Source organism: Myxine glutinosa, chromosome 2 (genome assembly GCF_964187855.1).
Source record: "Myxine glutinosa chromosome 2, kmMyxGlut1.1, whole genome shotgun sequence".
Lineage (NCBI taxonomy): Eukaryota > Metazoa > Chordata > Myxini > Myxiniformes > Myxinidae > Myxine > Myxine glutinosa.
This window is the reverse complement of record NC_136262.1, coordinates 117095825-117114598: the sequence shown is the minus strand read 5'-3', so window position 1 is coordinate 117114598 and position 18774 is coordinate 117095825. Positions and strand designations below refer to the sequence as shown.

The window sequence follows — 18774 nt, the reverse complement described above, 5'->3', positions numbered from 1 at the left end:
AGCATCTGGTTGTGATGTTAGCACGCTGTCACCAATAGTTGCATAGATCTCCTTTCCTTTCAAACCATCCATCACCATATGCGATAAGAATCTGAACAACTCCTCCTTGTTTTCATCATTCCGCAAGAAACTTTTCCAGTTCCCTGGTATCTTCATTGCAGGTAGAATGCGATGGCGCGATCCGGACCCCCTCTCTTGACGTGTGGCAGATTTTAGGCTGTCTGGATGATAGGTGTCCCATACAATGTCTACATGGCTAGTGTCTCGCAGTTGACCTTCAAAGTATGGGATGAAAATGTTCTGGCCATATTCATAGAAGTTTTTTGCTGAGTCCCCTGGCAGAAGGTGGACAACTGCTACCCCATCAAAGACCTTTGCCTCCACCTGTGGACCCACATGGACAGCAGGGGAAACTTTCTCCAACGATTGTAAGAGGTCCGATTTAGCGCCCTGCCACATTTTGCCATTGTTGGTGATCGCTGGAGGAAACGCCTGGTTCTCATGGCAGAAGAAGTTGTCCAAGTCTCCTTCTCGCCGCTGACTCGCAATGTACAATCGTGAAAACAGATGGCAGTCATTCTTGAGTTCTGCTATCATTCCCTTCACCTTTAATTTACCAACTTGCTTTGGACTATTGAAAAGTGGAAGCTTATTCCGAGAGATTACATCATATATAGCTTTCTCCTGCTTCTCCAGACGCTCTTCTATGAATGTTTGGTACTGTGTTTTACCAATCTTTTTAACGTGCATGACAGTCTCTCTAACGCTGGATGGCATTATTTCCTTCGATTCAAGCGATAGAAGATCATTACTGTCATCTTCGAACAGGTTGCCCATCTCCTCAATGGTTGAAACAAGGGAGCGCACATCTTTGGCAAATGCTTGTTGTATACTACCAGTTTGTTCATGGTGTAGGTCCCTTTGCTCCTTCGGCTTCAAGTACAACTCTTCAAACTCTTCGATCATTCGAGCTACCTCAGGGCCCGCTGTCATCCACCTCCTCAGTGCAGCAGGGTTTTCAGTCAGGCCGACCGCTCCACCATCTCCTTTCACGAGTACATTCAATTGTTCGTGAGCCTGATCGAGGCCTATTGATGAGAATTTCCGTCCAGTCTTGTTGGCAGTGAATGAGCCCTGGCAGAAGTTCTGGTAGACATGTGGACTAGTTTCTCGGAGCACCACCATATCTCGCACATGAACAGGCAACCATCTGGCATAGTTAGTGTGATCCATTGAAAAAAAACCAGGATACTAGTTGTGCTGTGGACTCCACATAGAGCTTGAAGTTTGAGCAACGAATGGATCTGACAAACTGGAAGATGGACAGCTGGAAGTCTAAGACAGTAGACCAGTACAAAAACTGTGGATGGCTATCTCTATGTCCTGAGCACCAGTCTTCAAAGCTTCTTGGTTGATCTGTGACCTCCATACGTTCCATATGCTTTCTTCTGCAAAATGTGTAGTGCGGCTGCTGTGACTTGGTGTGCGTGCCTGGCTTTGCACAAGTTGGATGCATGGATTAGAGAATCAGCTGTACCCGCTGTAGCGATGTTAGCCTTGGTTATGGCATTCGTCCATCCACTGCCGTCCATGAAATCACCAATTGTCTTGAGGGCAGCCATCTCCGTGTGCAGGGGCCCCAACATCATAACAAATTTGTCTTAACCCTAAATTTCAGGATGACTCCACTGTATCCGCTTGCCAAGTGCATAGAGGGGTTGATCCATCGTGATGACTGGTACTTGCTCTGGATTCAGGAGTTGTGTGGCAGCCTTTACAACTTTTATGACGTGGGTGATCATGGCAACAGATGTTGATTTTTCTCTAAACATTGGCATCAAGGCTGTGGTCGCCTTCGGCTTCACCATCTGATGTAGGTGGCCAGCATGTTATGCAGCCCAAGATATGAACTCATCACGATCTGATTTCCCTGAATCATACCATCTTTTCAGTTCCTCCAACCAGTTTGTCTCCAACTTTCTGTCTTGCACCCATGCATCAGACATTGCCTTTACAGGCCCTTGCAGTTTCGGCGCGAAGAGGTGTTTTGGAAAGCCATCAGCAGGCAACACACTTGTGTAGGTTGCAGGGAGTGGTTGAATTTGTTTGGGTCCCTCTTTCGATATTATCAATCTTCCACGGTCTTCTCCAGGATCATCCTCTGTTGGGTGCTGGCAGAGCGATATCGCAGTTCCATGGAAGGAATCCTTTGCAGTCACCGAGCTGGGATTGTGGTCGATATTATCTGCTTGTGCTGTCGTGAAAACGCCAGAGCGTAGCTTGGGAGGACAAACAACACCATCGGCTTCAAACTGTTGGATAGCAGCATTTGCAGCACTCGCTGACAATCCCAGGATGCGGTCGTACGACACACACAGTCCTAGACTATAGAAGTGATCTATGAGCTGCCGACTGCGCGTTTCAGAATGTACTTTTAATGCTATGTAGATTGGTACCGGATTTTCTCGGTCTCTGTTGTGGCGAATGGTTTCCCTTTCCTTTGCTGCTGATTTCACACTATTAAATGTAAGCAACTGTGCAATAGTCCTACCTGCTTTTGCAACTGACTCCTCTTTCCCTGTCTGATGCACAATGCTAGGACCTTCTAAAATCATGGTCACCAGAGCTAAGAGAGAACTTGGAATGCTGGCATCTGCGAAAGTCCCATCAAAACAATAATTCCCTTGAAAGATCTGTCTTCTCACTATCTGTGCTGCCCTGGCCAAGTTAATAGCTGCAGCATCGAAGTCGCTTTCGCAAGCTCTCTTCAGAGCATCCCCAACATCAGTGTCAAAAGCTAGCATCACATCATTACCCTTTTTACTGGCTGACAGGGATGGACAGTATGTCAGTAAGCTGTCTTTCAAACGTGTGGAATTCACATTCACATCCTCTCCAACACCAAGGTCTATCAGTCGGTCTTTGTAGATGTTCACTAAATCTGCTAACCTAAAGACAGTGGCAAGACCCTGCTCACACTTCCGTGCCTCTTCAATGTAAGACAATAATTCAGCAAAGGCAATGCTACGACACCTTTGATCCTCTTCCCTGTCTGCTTTGTTAGATTGATGACCTATGAACACTTTAGAGGCACGGTTGTAAAGTGCACTTAGACACCGCTTATGATACCTAGCCTCAATAGCCACCATATCTCCTCCAGCAAGTTTTCTTAGCAAGTGAGTGTCTTTCAGCATTACAGCATAGCGTCGGACATTTTCGTCTAAACCAAATGTAGAAGTCCTATAGAGTCCAGCATCTCCACCCAGTCCATCACAAAAGAAACAAGTTGGTTCTGATTGCTCACTAATGTGCGACAGATTGATGAGACGACGTGTTTTCACTGGACTACCTCCCTGCTGTGCTTCTGATCCATCTAATGTCCGCTTCTTGGCAGAGGCATACCTATCAATTTTGGAGACAGAAAGTTTACTTCTGCAGGACTTATGCCATGATGCAGTGTTCGATATCAATGTCATTTCAATGCCATTGCTGTCATCAATGCGATCGAGGTCGATCTTGAATGAATCGTAGCCCTTTTCCTGTGCTAACTTCAGCTGACCATCCAACAACTTGTAGCTCACATCAGCATCCAAGCGTGTGCCCCTCTTTGGCTGTTGAAGCGATTCTGATGACGTCTCTTGACAAAGGACACATAGACTCCAGTCAGTTGATGGGATGTCTGGTGGATCATCATGGCTCCCACTAGGGCGAGGTTGAACCACGGTGAAATTCTTGGACATTTTCTCAATCTGAAAGAAAGAAATAGGACTTGAAAAAATATATATAATTCATACATAAAATAAAAGTGACATAATGGACATGTATTACACAACAACAACAACAACATGCATTTTAAAGGCCATTTTCCCTGCTAGAGCGGGGGTTAGCCTTGCGGTCCCCATGACAATCTTCTCCATTTTGCCCTATTTTCTGCATCTCTCCTTGTTAACCCCCTTGCCCGCATTTCTTCTTCCACCATCTTTAGCCAAGTCTTTCTCGGTCTTCCCCGTCTTCTACTTCCTTCTACATTCATTTCCATCACTCTTCTCAACCAGTCACTTTCATCCTTCCTCAACACATGACCAAACCATCTCAACCTGTTCCTCTTCACAGCATCAATCACAGGCTCTATTCCCATCATCTTTCGCAATTCATCATTTGTCTTCCTCTCTCTCAACGATACTCCGCACATCCGTCGAACCATTCGCATTTCCACCCTTTCCAACCTTCGTTGCTGCTCTACGTTCATTACCCATGTCTCGCTCCCATAAATCATAACACCTCTCACACATGCAGCATACACCTTTCCCTTCAGCTTCAACGACACTCCCCGAATCATCAGCACGCCACTCAATTCCCGAAACTTCTTCCATGCACATCTCACTCGAGCAACCGTTGCCGAGTCTGATCCACCTTCTCCATTCAGCATGTCTCCGAGGTAGCAAAATGTTTTCACACCTCCAGCTTCACGCCGTCTCCAAGATCTAACTCAACATTTCCTCCATCTGCAGCTCCCTCTGTGCACACCTTACATTTGAATGTAGCTGCCACACTGGTTAATGACCCTCTCAGACCACTACATTTTTGATGAACCCATTCAGCGCACATTGTACACTGAATGGAGTTCACTCCGACACCCTTCCTACACACAGCACAGGGCCACTTCCCAGTTCTTTCCACCTCACCACATGCTTTACCACTTGCCATCACCTTCGTCTTTCCGATATTCACCTTCAGACCTTTTGTCTCCATACATTCCTTCCACGTGTTCATCTTTTCCTTCAGTCCATCCATACTTTCCGCAATCAACACCAGATCATCTGCATACAACAACTCCCACGGTAAACCCTCCTTTACGTTCTGAGCCAGCACCTCCATCACAGCTACAAATAGTAGTGGACTTAGTACCGACCCCTGATGCACTCCCACCTTCACCTCAAACTGACCACTGTTCCCGTCCTTTGTCCTTACAGCTGTGCGCGCTCTTTTGTACATTGCCATCACTACTCTGATCAACCATTCCTCCACTCCTAACTTCCTCAATGCCCATGTCAATACTTTGCGTGGAACCCGATCGAATGCTTTCTCCAGATCAACAAACCCAAGAAACAACTTCTTCCTCTTCTCCATGTACTTCTCCTGCAACTGCCTCACAATGACAAGCGCGTCTGTCGTTCCTCTTCCTGGCATGAATCCAAACTGCATTTCGTCGATCTTCACTTTCTTCCTTATCCTCCTCTCCAACACCCTTTCCAATACCTTCATTCCATGCTCCAATAACTTTATCGCTCAGTACGAGCCACACTCCAGAGGGTCACCTTTCCCCTTGTATAGAGGGACGAGGGTACTCAGTTCCAAATCCACTGGAATGCGGCCTTCTTTCACCACCAGATTACAGATCTCTGTCATTCTCTTCACACCCCAACTTCCTGCTGCCTTCAACATATCTCCCACAACTCCCGTCGGCCCTCCCGCTTTTCTACCCTTCATTGCTTTTATCTTCATTGCTTCATTGCTTTTATTTTTTATTACATACATTGTATTGAGGAAGGATGAAAGTGACTGGTTGAGAAGAGTGATGGAAGTTAATGTAGAAGTAAGTAGAGGACGGGGAAGACCGAGAAAGACTTGGCTAAAGATGGTGGAAGAAGAAATGCGGGCAAGGGGGTTAACAAGGAGAGATGCAGAAAATAGGGCAACATGGAGAAGATTGTCATGGGGACCGCAAGGCTAACCCCCGCTCTAGCAGGGAACATGGCCTTAAAATGCATGTTGTATTGCTTTTATCGCTTCCTCAACTTCCTTCTCAGTTATCTTCTCTGCCGGTCCTAAAACTGGGTTACTCTCTATGTTGCCACCCCATTCATTCTCTGTATTCAACAGCATTTCCATATATCTTTTCCATATATCTTTTCCATCTTCCTTTAATTCCATCTGGGTCAACAACGATTTGTCCCACTTCATCCTTCAAGCAACTCACCCCCATCACATCACACCTCTCTTTCGCTATCTGCTTTGCATTCCTGAATACTGCTTTCTGACCCTCTTCCGAATCCAAGCGTTCTCCGAACATTTTCCTACATGCCTCCTGCGCCTTTGCTACCTCTTTCTTTGCAGCCTTCCTGGCTGCCTTATAACTTTCATGCTCTGCTGTTTCTGCTCTCATACCGTTCGCCTTCTGCCACTCCTTGAACTTCTTCCTCTTCTCGTCAATCCTCTTTCCAACTTCATCATCCCACCACCATGTTTCCGAGTGCCTCAGTGGTCCTTTTGTCCATCCACATACCTCACCAACGGCTCCCAACAGACTAGCTTTCATTGACATCCAACCACTTTCAAGCTCAACCACATCAACCTCGACCCTACTCAGCCTCTCTTTTAATGCTCCCTTACTGTCACCTCTTTCAACCTCCACACCTTCATTCTCGGTTGGTACTTCACCCGCCGAGCTCTCCTTGCACTTTTCACCCTTACGTCGCAGACAACCAAGTGGTGCTGTGAAACAGCCTCCTCCCCCGGGATCACCTTTGTGTCCCGGAGGTGCCGCCTATCTCGCCTACGCACCACCAGGTAGTCAACGGTTGTCGTCGACCCACCTGACGTGTATGTAACAAGCTTATTATCCTCTTTCTGGAACTGAGTATTACAAATCAACAAATCAGCTCCATCAGCAAACTTCAAAATCCTTTCACCTTCTCCATTTCTCACACCATATCCGTAACTCCCATGAACTCCGTCAAAACCATCCATACTCCTTCCCACATGTCCATTTAGGTCTCCTCCTACCACAACAACTTCCTCATCTTTCACGTTTTCCATCAGCTTCTCTATCGCACACCAGAACTTATCCTCTTCATCGCTTCGACCAACCTGCGGAGCATATCCCGAGATGACGTTCACCAAGAGCTTTCCAATCATCATTTTCACCATCATCAACCTATCACTCACTCTAGTCACACTCACCACACTATCTACAAACTCCTCAGAAAACAGGACACCAACACCATTCACGCCCTCCAGGCACCCTTGCCACACAACATGTATTTCTGTCCCTGCCTACCCTTCACCATTCTCACACCACTTCCCTTCCATCTCGTCTCTTGCACACAACATATGTCCACTCTTCTTCTGACCAATACTTCCACCACTTCTCCTGATCTCCCTGTCATTGTCCCTACATTCCATGTCCCAAACCTCAGAAACCGATCTCCACTTCGGGCTGTACCCTGCCCACATGTAGTTGTAATTGTCATGGTTCTCTTTTTGAGACAATATTTTTATGGCCGGATGCCCTTCCTGACGCCAACCCTCTTAGTCGCCTCTTACGACACGCAGGGATACGGCGTACCTATTCTTATCCAGGGTACACACTATTACACAGATAAAGTATTATTATTATTGATTAGATTGTGATTAGATAAACTAATTAAATAATGGCAATCAAACGCTGTGGCAGACACGTCTTACATGCCATACTATAGTATCGAAACATTACATTTGGTGCTAGATGTAGTATGGACCTATACAATTGTTTTCCTGAGGGGAGTTCCAGTGTCTTACCCCATGTAACTTTGATTAATTAATACCATTCCATTGTTATCAGAGACCAATAAAACAATCTGTATCACTTGGAATTGAAATTTTACCGAAAATACTATGAGAGATTCAAGGAAAATGGAAACACCATGGCGGCCATCTTGAAATTAAAGATGATGGATGCCAATCTTTATGCAATTGATCCCATTGGATTCAGAGACCATGAAAACATGGGGTAAGACACTGGAACTGTGGTGTTATCGCTCATAGTATAGAAGTTATTGAGGGAAATAGGTCACAGAGGGCGGTCACGTTGAAATTCAATATGGCGGCCACCAGGGGTTCTGAATTTTTGGGCGCCCCTCAGGAAAACAATTGTATAGGTCCATACTACATCTGTGCCAAATTTGGTGCTTTCCTGAAAAAATGAACGATGCTTCCTCTTAACTGGCTAACTATAAGGCGTTACCCTTTAAGGCAGTTTGAGTTTTGGCTCTTCCACCATCTGTTCCACAGCAGAGCTTAACAGGGTTCACTAAAAGGACGAGTACGTAGGATATGAACAGAGAGGCTGTAAATCCAGGAGGACTGTTCACGAATGACATATGTCGTAGCTACCTGGTAATCTACCTGGTAATCCAGAACAACCTTTCAACCCCAACATTTACACCAAAGGGGAAATAAACAAAAACTAGCGGGTGCTGTTTCATGGATTTTATGGAAACGGAAAGAAAGAAAAGGGGAAACAAACATCTGTTGCGATGCTCAATGCATTCCTCACCGTGTCATGTCCGATGCCTTCCTTCCATCGGCAAGCGGGCAGAGCAGTGTCAAAGAAACGGCAAATGGCCTGGACGCAGGCTTGTTTGGGACCTGGTGCCGCTAAGACCACAGAGCAGGGAGGCAGACTACCTGGGCTTGGGGGAAGCTCAGCAATAAGCTTTACCTTCAGTGCAGTGGTGGAAGGGGAAAAGGTTGCAGAGTGAGAGGTGTGAGCAACACGATTAAGATTTCAAACATCATAAGAGAGACCATGAGCAAGACCTGGTGTTCAGCAGGGAGGAAGCTGAAGAGCCTTTGCAACAGAATGGATAGGAGAGCATGTTTGGGCTCTTGCATCGAAATCTCACTGATCTGCAGAGAAAGAGAGGAAGTTAGGGTAGGAAGGTGTGGATTTACAAAAGGGATGTGGAAGGTGAGGTTTACCAATGGGAGCAGCAGAGATACATAATGTGCACAGAGCTCCACTGGACCGAGTCTGAAACACACACAGAAGGTAAACTATGGTTGCTAGGCAAGCCATGGCACAGGCCTGAAGGCAACCAGTAAACCTATAGAACAAATGGTACAAAGTGAGGCATCATGTTTAACTGCTCACAAATAGCTCACCGCGCCACGTAGCACCAGAGATCGACGGCCAGTAGAGAGGAGTTCACATCTCGAGAGAAAACGGAGAATATAAGGGTTTGTTCCTAGTGAGGTTTCAATGGAGGGAGTAAAGGAAAAGGCGAGGAGGTTTATCTGGGGTTCACAAATGAGGAGGTTGGAGAGAATATGGAAAAAATAAAAATGGAGGTTAAGCGAAATGGTTGAAAGTGAGGAGAGCCGTGGTAGCTGCTCACCAGGGCAGGGAGATAACCGTCCATGAGAGTACTGATAAATGCTGAAGCTGTAACCAGCAGAAGGTCATACACCGGGAGAGGAAGCGAGTTGTCGGACACCGGACGCCTGATGGGCAGAGCCAGTTCTGGCCAAATACCAGCTACTGATGACAGAAGGCAATGGAGGATGGGAATTCTGGGAGGGGGAAAGAGATCGCCACGTTTCTTCTTTGCACGGCACCCCAACACCATCCCCCCCCCCCCCCCCCCCCTCACATCTCTAAATGGTTGGAGCATCCACTCCGAGTCTGGGAGGTCAACGGTTCAAACCCCGACTGAGTCAATACGAAAGACATTTAAAACGGTACGTGCTGCTTCCTTGCTTAACACTCGGCATTTAAAAAGAATAGAGCACGAACAAACAACCATAGGCTGGCAATCATTGCACAGGCTTCATGAGCCTTAATGGCCTCCTCTTACATTTAAGTTCCTTGTAAGGGAGCATGCATCATCATCCCCACATCCCCACATCCCACAGCACTTCAATGTTTTTTGCACGATGCAGCTCTCACCTTTCTCCGTCCAGCCAGGATGTCTGCTCTCCTGGACACGATATCAGTGCCTTCATGATGTCCGTCACCAACAGGCAGTGTGCGAGGCGCAGCTCTTGAGGGACACCTAAAAACATGAAAAATGCATTGCACTGGCCACCCCCCTCAGTAAGGAATGGAGTGAGGGTCCAGGTTTACTCTGCAGTCGACATCTCACCGGCTGTCCCAAGCACAATAGAGCAGAAGGACCGCTGGGTTATCAGCAATGACAGAAGAGGCCGTAGGGATTTGAACACAGCGTCTCTCATCTTGTCGCTTTCCTCACCGAGCGTACACACTGCCCCCGGATTGGGGGGCAGCTTGCTGGGAGTGCAGTGAGGTGCAGGGAATGTCGAACAAGTAAAGTGCATTCCATGGTTAAAACGGGATCTATTTATCACGGTATTGCTAACTGGCCATCGATTTATGATGGAAATCAACTCGGGAGCATCAATGGTTCCTAAATTCCGGCAGTTACACCTTTTCATAGGAAAAATAGAGAACACTTTCGCCCCTGATTCAGACAGTTTTACATGCAGTCCAAGTTCCTGCAGGAATCCTTGCATGATTTTACTTTTAAGCGAATAAAAAGCTCAATCGGTTCACTCACTTGTACAAGCGTAAATGCATGTTGAACAAACACGGCACCATGGAATCCAGGTGAGCGGAGAATTCCTGCACGAAAATCCACAGCAAGTCACTTAGCAGGCCGTGCACTCATCATCAACGTGTATTACCAAAGTGTTCATCAACAATCAAGCTTTTGGGTCTCACTATCTGCCATGATCTTTCTTGGGAAAACCACATTTCCAAGCTGGCCTGCAAAGCCAGTCGCCGACTGGGCATCCTCCGTCGTGCGAAGTCCTTCCTTGGCACACCTGAGCTCCCCACCACATACAAGGCTTTCATCCGCAGCTCAATGGAATACTGTTCCCCCCTCTGGGCAGGTGCTCCTGCCTCACACCTAGCTCGGCCTCACGCTGTTGAAACCAAAGCTTTCAGAATCATTGGAATCTCCTGCGATGAAGCTAACTCCGAGGGCCTTTCACTCGCTCACCGCAGGCAGGTTGGTGGTCTTTCTGTCTTCTACCGACTACTCTCCAGCCTTGCCCCCCCAGCTCTCTCTGTGCTCTGTCCCCCAAATATTCCTACAGGTGGCACAAGATCTGCCTGCAACCCTCTTATGGTTAAACTGCCAAAATCAAGACTTTCTGCTCACCTTCACTCCTTCATTCCTCTTTTCTCCCGCCTCTAGAACAAACTCCCTCACTCTCTTCAATCCCACTCCTCCCTCCAGGTCTTTAAAACAGCTGTTCACCACCATCTCTTGTCTTCCCCCATCCAAAACCTTGATCCTTTCTACCCCTGTTAATTCACCCGAGAATCTAGATCCACTTTTTTGAAATACCGACTTGTTTCCTGGAAGTCCTTGCTGTGTCCATGTGTTTTATACCTCTCCCACCCCTCCCCTCCTTCCCATGCCCCCCCCCCAAACCCTCTCCCTCCCACAACAACAGGCATTTTAAGGCCATTTTCCCTGCTAGAGCGGGTGTTAGCCTCAGGCACCGTGGTCCCCTTTTTGAAACAATGTTTTATGGCCGGATGCTCTTCCTGCCGCCAACCCTGTTAGTCGCCTCTTGCGACACACAGGGAATTACCAGTGGACTTGTACTCAATTTGCCGACCTCGGAAGGATGACAGGCTGAGTCAACCCCCCTGGTGTTAATTGAGCGATCGACTGGGATTCGAACCCAGGATCCTAGGATCCCAAGCCAGCACCCGAACCGCTAAGCCACAAAATAATATACGAACAATAATAATATACCAACAATAATAATAATAATAATAATAATAATATACTAACAGTACCATAAACCACACAACAATAAACAAAATAATATACCAACAATAATAATATACTAATAGTGTATTAATATACTAACAGTACCATAAAACACACAACAATAAACAAAATAACATACCAACAACAATAATATACTAACAACAGTGTATCAATATACAAACTACCATAAACCACACTGCAATCTCCCGATGTCCCTGTTCTCTACTGTTGTACTTGTCTGCTTCCCTCTCTCTCCCCATCTTGTCTCCCACTCCCATTATCATATGTTTTATGCGTCAGTTTGTTTTTTTGTGATGAATGTTAGCTCTTACACAAGCCTCAATATTGTGTATATATATATATATATATATATATATATATATATATATATATATATATATATATATATATATATATATATATTGTTGCGGTTTTGTGTTTTTATAATAAAGGTTAATTTCCCCTCCTAGTTTAGTTACACTACAACACGTAGCCTCGTTTAAAGCTCAGTTATTTCTTCGTAAATGTAAGCGTAGACCTTTCCTGTGTTTAGTTTTACGTTGAGTAGGATAATGAGAATTAGGTCCTTTACGATGCCTCAATGCTTTTGGTTTTGGCGCAAAATACTACGAGGCCGGCCTGAACAAGTCGATCAAGGCCAAAGGAAGGCGGAGGAGGAGCAACGGTAAGCGCGAGCCGCCAATCAGGGCTCGAGGGGAGTGACTTACCACTGCGGCAAAAGGCGGGGTTTGGAACATTCGAGTCGGGCTAGGGTGGGACGATATAACCCTGTGCCCAGAGCCCCCCACCTCAGTTATGAGAAGGGATGGGCTGAGTTGAGTCCTCCGTTGAGTTATGAGATGCGCGCAGGGCAAGTAAGATCGGAGTTACGAGTTATGAGACGAGAGGAGACGTGCTGAGTTCAGTTATAAGATGCGCGCAGGGCAAGCGAGTTGAGTTCTCAGTTGAGCTGGAGTCAGATCCCCGAGGAGTGCAGACGAGTTGCGCAGCCCAAGGGACGAGTTACGAATCGGAGTTGTGAGACCAGGGTGCTCAGTTGTATTAATCGCGCTGTGAAAGACAGCCGTGCCGGGCCATGGACGCGCGTATTTCCGCCTGCCTGCCTTTACCGAGATACGCGCCGCAAGGATTTTCCCGCCTGCCTGCCTGCCTTTGCCGGGATATGTGCTGTGACCGCCAGAGGGCCACACCGGGTGAGCTGTTCCTGGAGCGACCAAAGCCGGCGCGTGAACATTCTTCCTTCATCTCCCTGTGTGTGTAAGTGGGCCCATTGTCTGGGAAAAAATAAGTTTTAAGACTGTTTTAGACTGCCCTGTGTCTCTTCTTCTTCTAAACCATTGTAAATAATGTAATATAATCTGTTCTTCCTTTTGATTCGACCGTTTCGTCCCTTCCATCATTGACTTAGCATGGTACGAATTAGATCGCTCTGATCGGGTTCCATAAGAAAGGTAACAGCACGGGCCACGTGGTACGCCATCCGCTCGGGTGTACTCAATTACACGTGGTTCGTGCGAGACTCGATCCCCGCTTCCGCTGCGGCGTGGGTACTTAAGGTACGTGCGAAATTGTCCCGAGACCCTTTTCCACGTCTGCCCGGAAGTGGCGACTCAGTCTCGCGGTTCGAAGACCCAAGGAGAAAAAGGGGCTTAATCTCCCCTTTGTAAGGGAACAGGCTTCGCAAAACCACAACAATATAATAAAATAAAAATCCACTCATTGACCAATTAAGACCCACGAAGGGCCTTATGGGATTACAAAGATTGCAAATAAAGAGATGATCAAAACTATGAGCGAGGGTGTCAGGTGAACAACCCGCCTGGCCCCTCCAACATATGAAGTGAATATGTGAGTAAGCATGAAGCGAATCCCCAATCGTATAAACAATGGCATGTCGTGCAGTTAATAGCATTCCCACTGAAAGGTTTACACTTGGCGCCATGTCATGACCCGATTATGTGAGGCAGAGGTACCCGCACATCCACACAAAAGGCTCCAAGCAATGAATGTCCACACATGCACCTGGGTGTACTTCAGGAGGGAGCTGGACAAAAAACGACAGAGCTTGAAGGAACGAGATAAAAGCCGTGTCTCTGGGTCCACATCTGTCTGAAACACAGGTGGAAAGCATTTCTGTTGCAGACACATCCAGATCCACTCACTTTGATATCCCCCTACTGACATCCACACATCCCCCCCCCCCCCCCTTCACCTCCCCCACTGACATCCCCATCCCACCCTCACCTCCCCAACTGACATCCCCATCCCCCCCCCCCCCTCACCTAACCAACTGACATCCCCATCCCTCCCACTCCCTCTGCGCCCCCTCCCCCCACTGACATCCCCATCCCCCCCTCACCAAAAGTATAACCTGCAATGCATACCAGCAGCTTCTTACTCACAGAGCCTTGTGCGGCAAGCTGCAGACAAGATGAAAAGGTCAAATCAAGGTCACAAGCAAGTGTAGAGCAAAGATCACCATGATTCAGCAGATGGCCTTCAGCCCCTTTGTGCTTTACAATAGCCCTGAGGAAGGGAAGTAAAGCCATGGCGGATAAGGCACATGGGGAAAGCACGCCGGCGCTACCTGCTACCTAGATAAAAACAATCGTAACATCAGGTGAGACGAAGCTCTCGCTAATACCTTAAAATAAACCTCCAGGTGTTTGCGTGCAGGGCAGGGTGGAGAGCAGCTACCAATGGGCACAGCTTCAGGAGAGAGTGAATGACTAAGGGCAGACAGGCCAGAAACACAAGGGTTAGTTAGAGGGGTCTTGGTCCACGGAGAAGAGAGCATGGCAGAATGTATAGATACATGTGGGGTGCAAGTGAACGCACCTTCGGCTATTCGACGGCATCCAATATCATCGCTCACCACGTCGGCCACATCCGCTTGGACCCCAGGTCCCACGCGATCAAGGAGTTCCAGGATAGAACGAAGGATAGTGTAGGAAGAACGAAAAACTGAACTCAAAGTATCGGAGACGTGGGGCAGGGTCGACCCGTAAACTTCGCCGCTCGTCTGGTATGCGAGGGCACAGGGGGGCATGCATGTGGACAAGAAGGGCACAAAAACAGCATCGAGGGCACAGGGGGGCATGCATGTGGACAAGAATGGCAGAAAAACAGCATCGAGGGCACAGGGGGGCATGCATGTGGACAAGAAGGGCACAAAAACAGCATCGAGGGCACAGGGGGGCATGCATGTGGACAAGAAGGGCAGAAAAACAGCATCGAGGGCACAGCGGGGCATTCATGTGGACAAGAAGGGCACAAAAACAGCATCGAGGGCACAGGGGGGCATGCATGTGGACAAGAAGGGCACAAAAACAGCATCGAGGGCACAGGGGGGCATGCATGTGGACAAAAGGGCACAAAAACAGCATCGAGGGCACAGGGGGGCAATCGGGGCATGCATGTGGACAAAAGGGCACAAAAACAGCATGTTTATCGTTCACCTCGACGGTGCGAAAACCAACGAGGTGAGAGAAGCTTAGCGGAGGAGTATGATGAAAACATGTGGGGTCGGACGGCGATGGTTGAGCACGGATATTGAGAATCGCTAACCTTGCAGTGCTGGAATGCGATAGTCAACGAGTCAAGGACAGGAAGAGGCAATGAAGGAAAGATGTGGAGAGAAATGGGGTTGGGGAGCATCGTGGTGTGGGAGACGCACTCCAGCAAGGACGAAATCGCAGACAAAACGGTCTGACGGGTGTGGGGAGGTAGACAAAAACAAAATGGATATTCTTTTGGAAACAGTACAGTGTGCAATGGAAAAGGGAGAAGGGAGAAAGGTGAGGTTGATCGGTTGTTTAGATAGAAGAAGATGGAATAGATGAGAAGGAAGTAGAAACAGTGCTTCATGGGTTAAGGAACCTGAAAACCTACTTTGAGACTTTCACAGTTATGCCTGATCACCTGTTGATCTCCCCTCTCTCCGATTCCAGATAACAAGGAAGTCAATATCGATGGAACCTGCAGGAGAGATCGGAGAATGCAGGTTAATGGGAGGGCTTCATGTGGCACAGATGGAACACAGGTGTGGCTCCACGGTACCATGTGCCGCACCTGGTTACAATCTACAAACGATTACGAATACGGACATCTTACTGGGTGTGCTGTAAAGGTGCAGCACAGTCGTAAATCAAATCGTTTACTTCTTAAAGAATCTGATTGTTTACGCTGTAAAGTTTCACCAAGACGAAGTGAATTACCACGGGCACCCTCAACTAATTACTCATTTCTTCCTAAATCATCTCCAGGTGAACATAAGACCTGGGACAAAAACGTTACCAGGGCAGAGGGGGCACATGCTCAACAGAAACGGACAAACAGAACACGACAATAAGCGAGGCTTTACCTGATGTGACACGGTTAGTAAACGTGCCTCACATCGATCAACAAATGAGATTTATACAGATAAGTCAAATACATTTAGAGGATTGAAACCATCGCACACGGGGAATCGCCCGTCGTAGTACCTGTGGTAGGAGTTGTGAATAAATTTGTTGGTCAGCACATTCAGGTGGGACGTGAGGCAGGAAAGCTGACACGACTACGTGCAAGATATCTGTACACACAAACACGTGCCCGTACGCACACCTGATGTGAATCAAAGCTTGGCTTTTCTAATTTTTACATTGATACAAGACTAAGGGAGGAGTTCGTACAACAACCATGTAGATCAACGGCATTAGTGTACCTTAACCTGAATTATACACCCACATCAGTAAATGATGGACAAACACGTGTTGTATGGGATATGAACGAGGTTTACCTGCAACATTGTTCACGGGTTCAAATGGTAAAGTTAAACAGGCCATCCCAGGTGAATGAAAACAAAAATGGCACGTGGACGTTTTCATAGAAAACAAGCGTTACGCCTAGGTCCCCCGTCGGTGAAGTGATGTGAGTTGACAAAGTGGAAGACGCAAGGCTGCCATCTTGGATTTTGACGTGGCGACCCAATTTTCAATAGCGTTCTCCCTTATGCCGAGATACACCCACACACCAGATTAGAAGTTGGTACTTCGCTTATTTTTCAAAATATTCCGCTCACAAGGTTCAGACATATATATGGTGGCGGCCATCTTGGATTTTGACATGGCGACCCAATTTTCAATAGGGTTCTTCCTTATGCCGAGATACACCCACACACCAGATTAGAAGTTGGTACTTCGCTTATTTTTCAAGATATTCTGCTCACAAGGTTCAGACATACATGGCGTCAGACATACATGGCGGCGGCCATCTTGGATTTTGACGTGGGTTGTACCCACACACCAAATTATAATTTGGTCCTTCGCTTACGCACGCACGTACGAACGGACGCACGCACGGACGGACACACGGACTGAGGGGAAAACCATAGTCCCCCTTTTGCTCCGCGGTGCGACGGGGGACAACAAGCGTTACGCCTTGATCCCCCGTCGGTGAAGTGATGCAAGTTGACAAAGTGGAAGACGCAAGGCGGCCATCTTGGATTTTTACGTGGCGACCCAATTTTCAATAGCGTTCTCCCTTATGCCGAGATACACCCACACACCAGATTAGAAGTTAGTAGTTCGTTTATTTTTCAAGATATTTCACTCACAAGGTTCAGACATATATATGGTGGCGGCCATCTTGGATTTTTACGTGGCGACCCAATTTTCAATAGCGTTCTCCCTTATGCCGAGATACACACACACCAGATTAGAAGTTGGTACTTCGCTTATTTTTCAAGATATTCCGCTCACAAGGTTCAGACATACATGGAGGTGGCCATCTTGGATTTTGACGTGGGTTGCACCCACACACCAAATTAGAATTCGGTCCTTCGCTTACGCACGCATGGACGGACGGACACGAAAACCATAGTCCCCCTTTCGCTCCGCGGTGCGACCGGGGACAATAAACATTTCATGACACAATGTACAAACCGAGGTTGTTTTACACACTTTAACAGTCAGAGAGAGATGAAAAATGGAAAAGAAGAGTTAGAGGATGATTTAACAATGATGTTCCTCCTTCCATCACAACAGTGCATAACTCATTCCGAGAAGTGTTACATTTGTTTAAATCCTTATCAAAAGGTCAACAATCCTACCACCGGAGCCAATTTGTAGTTATCAGTTCCTCCCCACCACTCCTTCCTTACTCCTCTACCTCCTCACGCTCAATATCCCCCCCTCCCTCCATTCTACCTTTATACTTACATAGTTTAGATGTAGCATCTTCTTCCATTGAGAAATCCTGGTATAGAGGTAGTCAAGGGATTTGGTATTTTATATATACTAGCGAAAGTACCCAGCGTTGCTCGTGGAAATTCAATGAAATACCGTTCAATATAAATTCAATTTATGTTGTTGCCAACAAATCACTACAACCTCAACATACGATCTTCACAAAACATATTACTCGATCACTGCCGAGAGAAAAACCCAGGCAGTGTATAAGCACAAGACCCGATTGAAGTCTGAAAGACAATTATATGGGATCAATTTTTATTTATTTATCCAAACATCCCTCAACCTTCCTCTGGATGAAAGAGGAGGCCATCCATGTATGGTCGAACTAGTTCCTGCAAGTCCGAATGCATAAAGAAACACACAAACTTTTTTTATATATTAGATATCCCTCTGGGTGGGTCGAGTTTGCGCATTACTTGCAGAAAAAAGTATTGTGTGTGTTTTGCAAGAAGATTATAGATAGTCCGGCAGATATAAGAAAAATCGTGCTACAAACATGAAATTTGACAGAATGATAGTTTATTAAATACAAAAAATATTTGCTTATGGAGACATGTCAGAATACACCCCAAACAGTACTTTTTTCAAAATACTCAAAATGGCCACCACTCTTTTGAATTTAAAAAAAAAAAAAACTTGGTAACTGTAGGCATCAAAAATGACCCATTACTAATGCTAAGCAGAATAACTGACAGGAATAGGCAACTAAACTGAAAATCTCATTAATCTATATATATAAAACACAGTTTGTGTGTGTGTAATGCTACCGATAGACTCCTAAACGGAGAGGCTCACGTGCTTGATATTTGGCATAGACATGGCCATTGAGCCTGGGAAGAACATGGCCTACCTCAAAATATTTGACGAGATCCATATTTTTTATTCATATTTACCTCAGCGCATTTCAGCGAGGAACATTAAACACAGAATCTCAGCCGGTGCCAGGGCAG

The 18774-nt window shown here is 46.7% G+C and overlaps 2 protein-coding genes across 2 annotated transcripts in view; one reads left to right on the top strand and one right to left on the bottom strand.

The window, feature by feature from the left end:
- Positions 1-18774, top strand: part of GHITM (growth hormone inducible transmembrane protein) — a 213140-nt gene that overhangs the window by 156396 nt on the left and 37970 nt on the right. The window lies entirely within an intron of this gene.
- The window catches only part of FIRRM (FIGNL1 interacting regulator of recombination and mitosis), a 50721-nt gene that overhangs the window by 19327 nt on the left and 12620 nt on the right, over positions 1-18774 (bottom strand). The window contains exons 4-19 of the mRNA XM_068107319.2: positions 17792-17831; positions 16076-16164; positions 15483-15569; positions 15159-15299; positions 14430-14613; positions 14236-14320; positions 13976-14117; positions 13614-13700; positions 10338-10402; positions 9906-10051; positions 9710-9815; positions 9159-9333; positions 8926-9008; positions 8743-8794; positions 8581-8670; positions 8318-8482 (exon numbers count right to left, since the gene is read on the bottom strand). Of these exons, the coding sequence (XP_067963420.2) occupies positions 8318-8482; positions 8581-8670; positions 8743-8794; positions 8926-9008; positions 9159-9333; positions 9710-9815; positions 9906-10051; positions 10338-10402; positions 13614-13700; positions 13976-14117; positions 14236-14320; positions 14430-14613; positions 15159-15299; positions 15483-15569; positions 16076-16164; positions 17792-17831 (1737 nt within the window). The remainder of the gene's footprint in view (positions 1-8317; positions 8483-8580; positions 8671-8742; positions 8795-8925; positions 9009-9158; positions 9334-9709; positions 9816-9905; positions 10052-10337; positions 10403-13613; positions 13701-13975; positions 14118-14235; positions 14321-14429; positions 14614-15158; positions 15300-15482; positions 15570-16075; positions 16165-17791; positions 17832-18774) is intronic.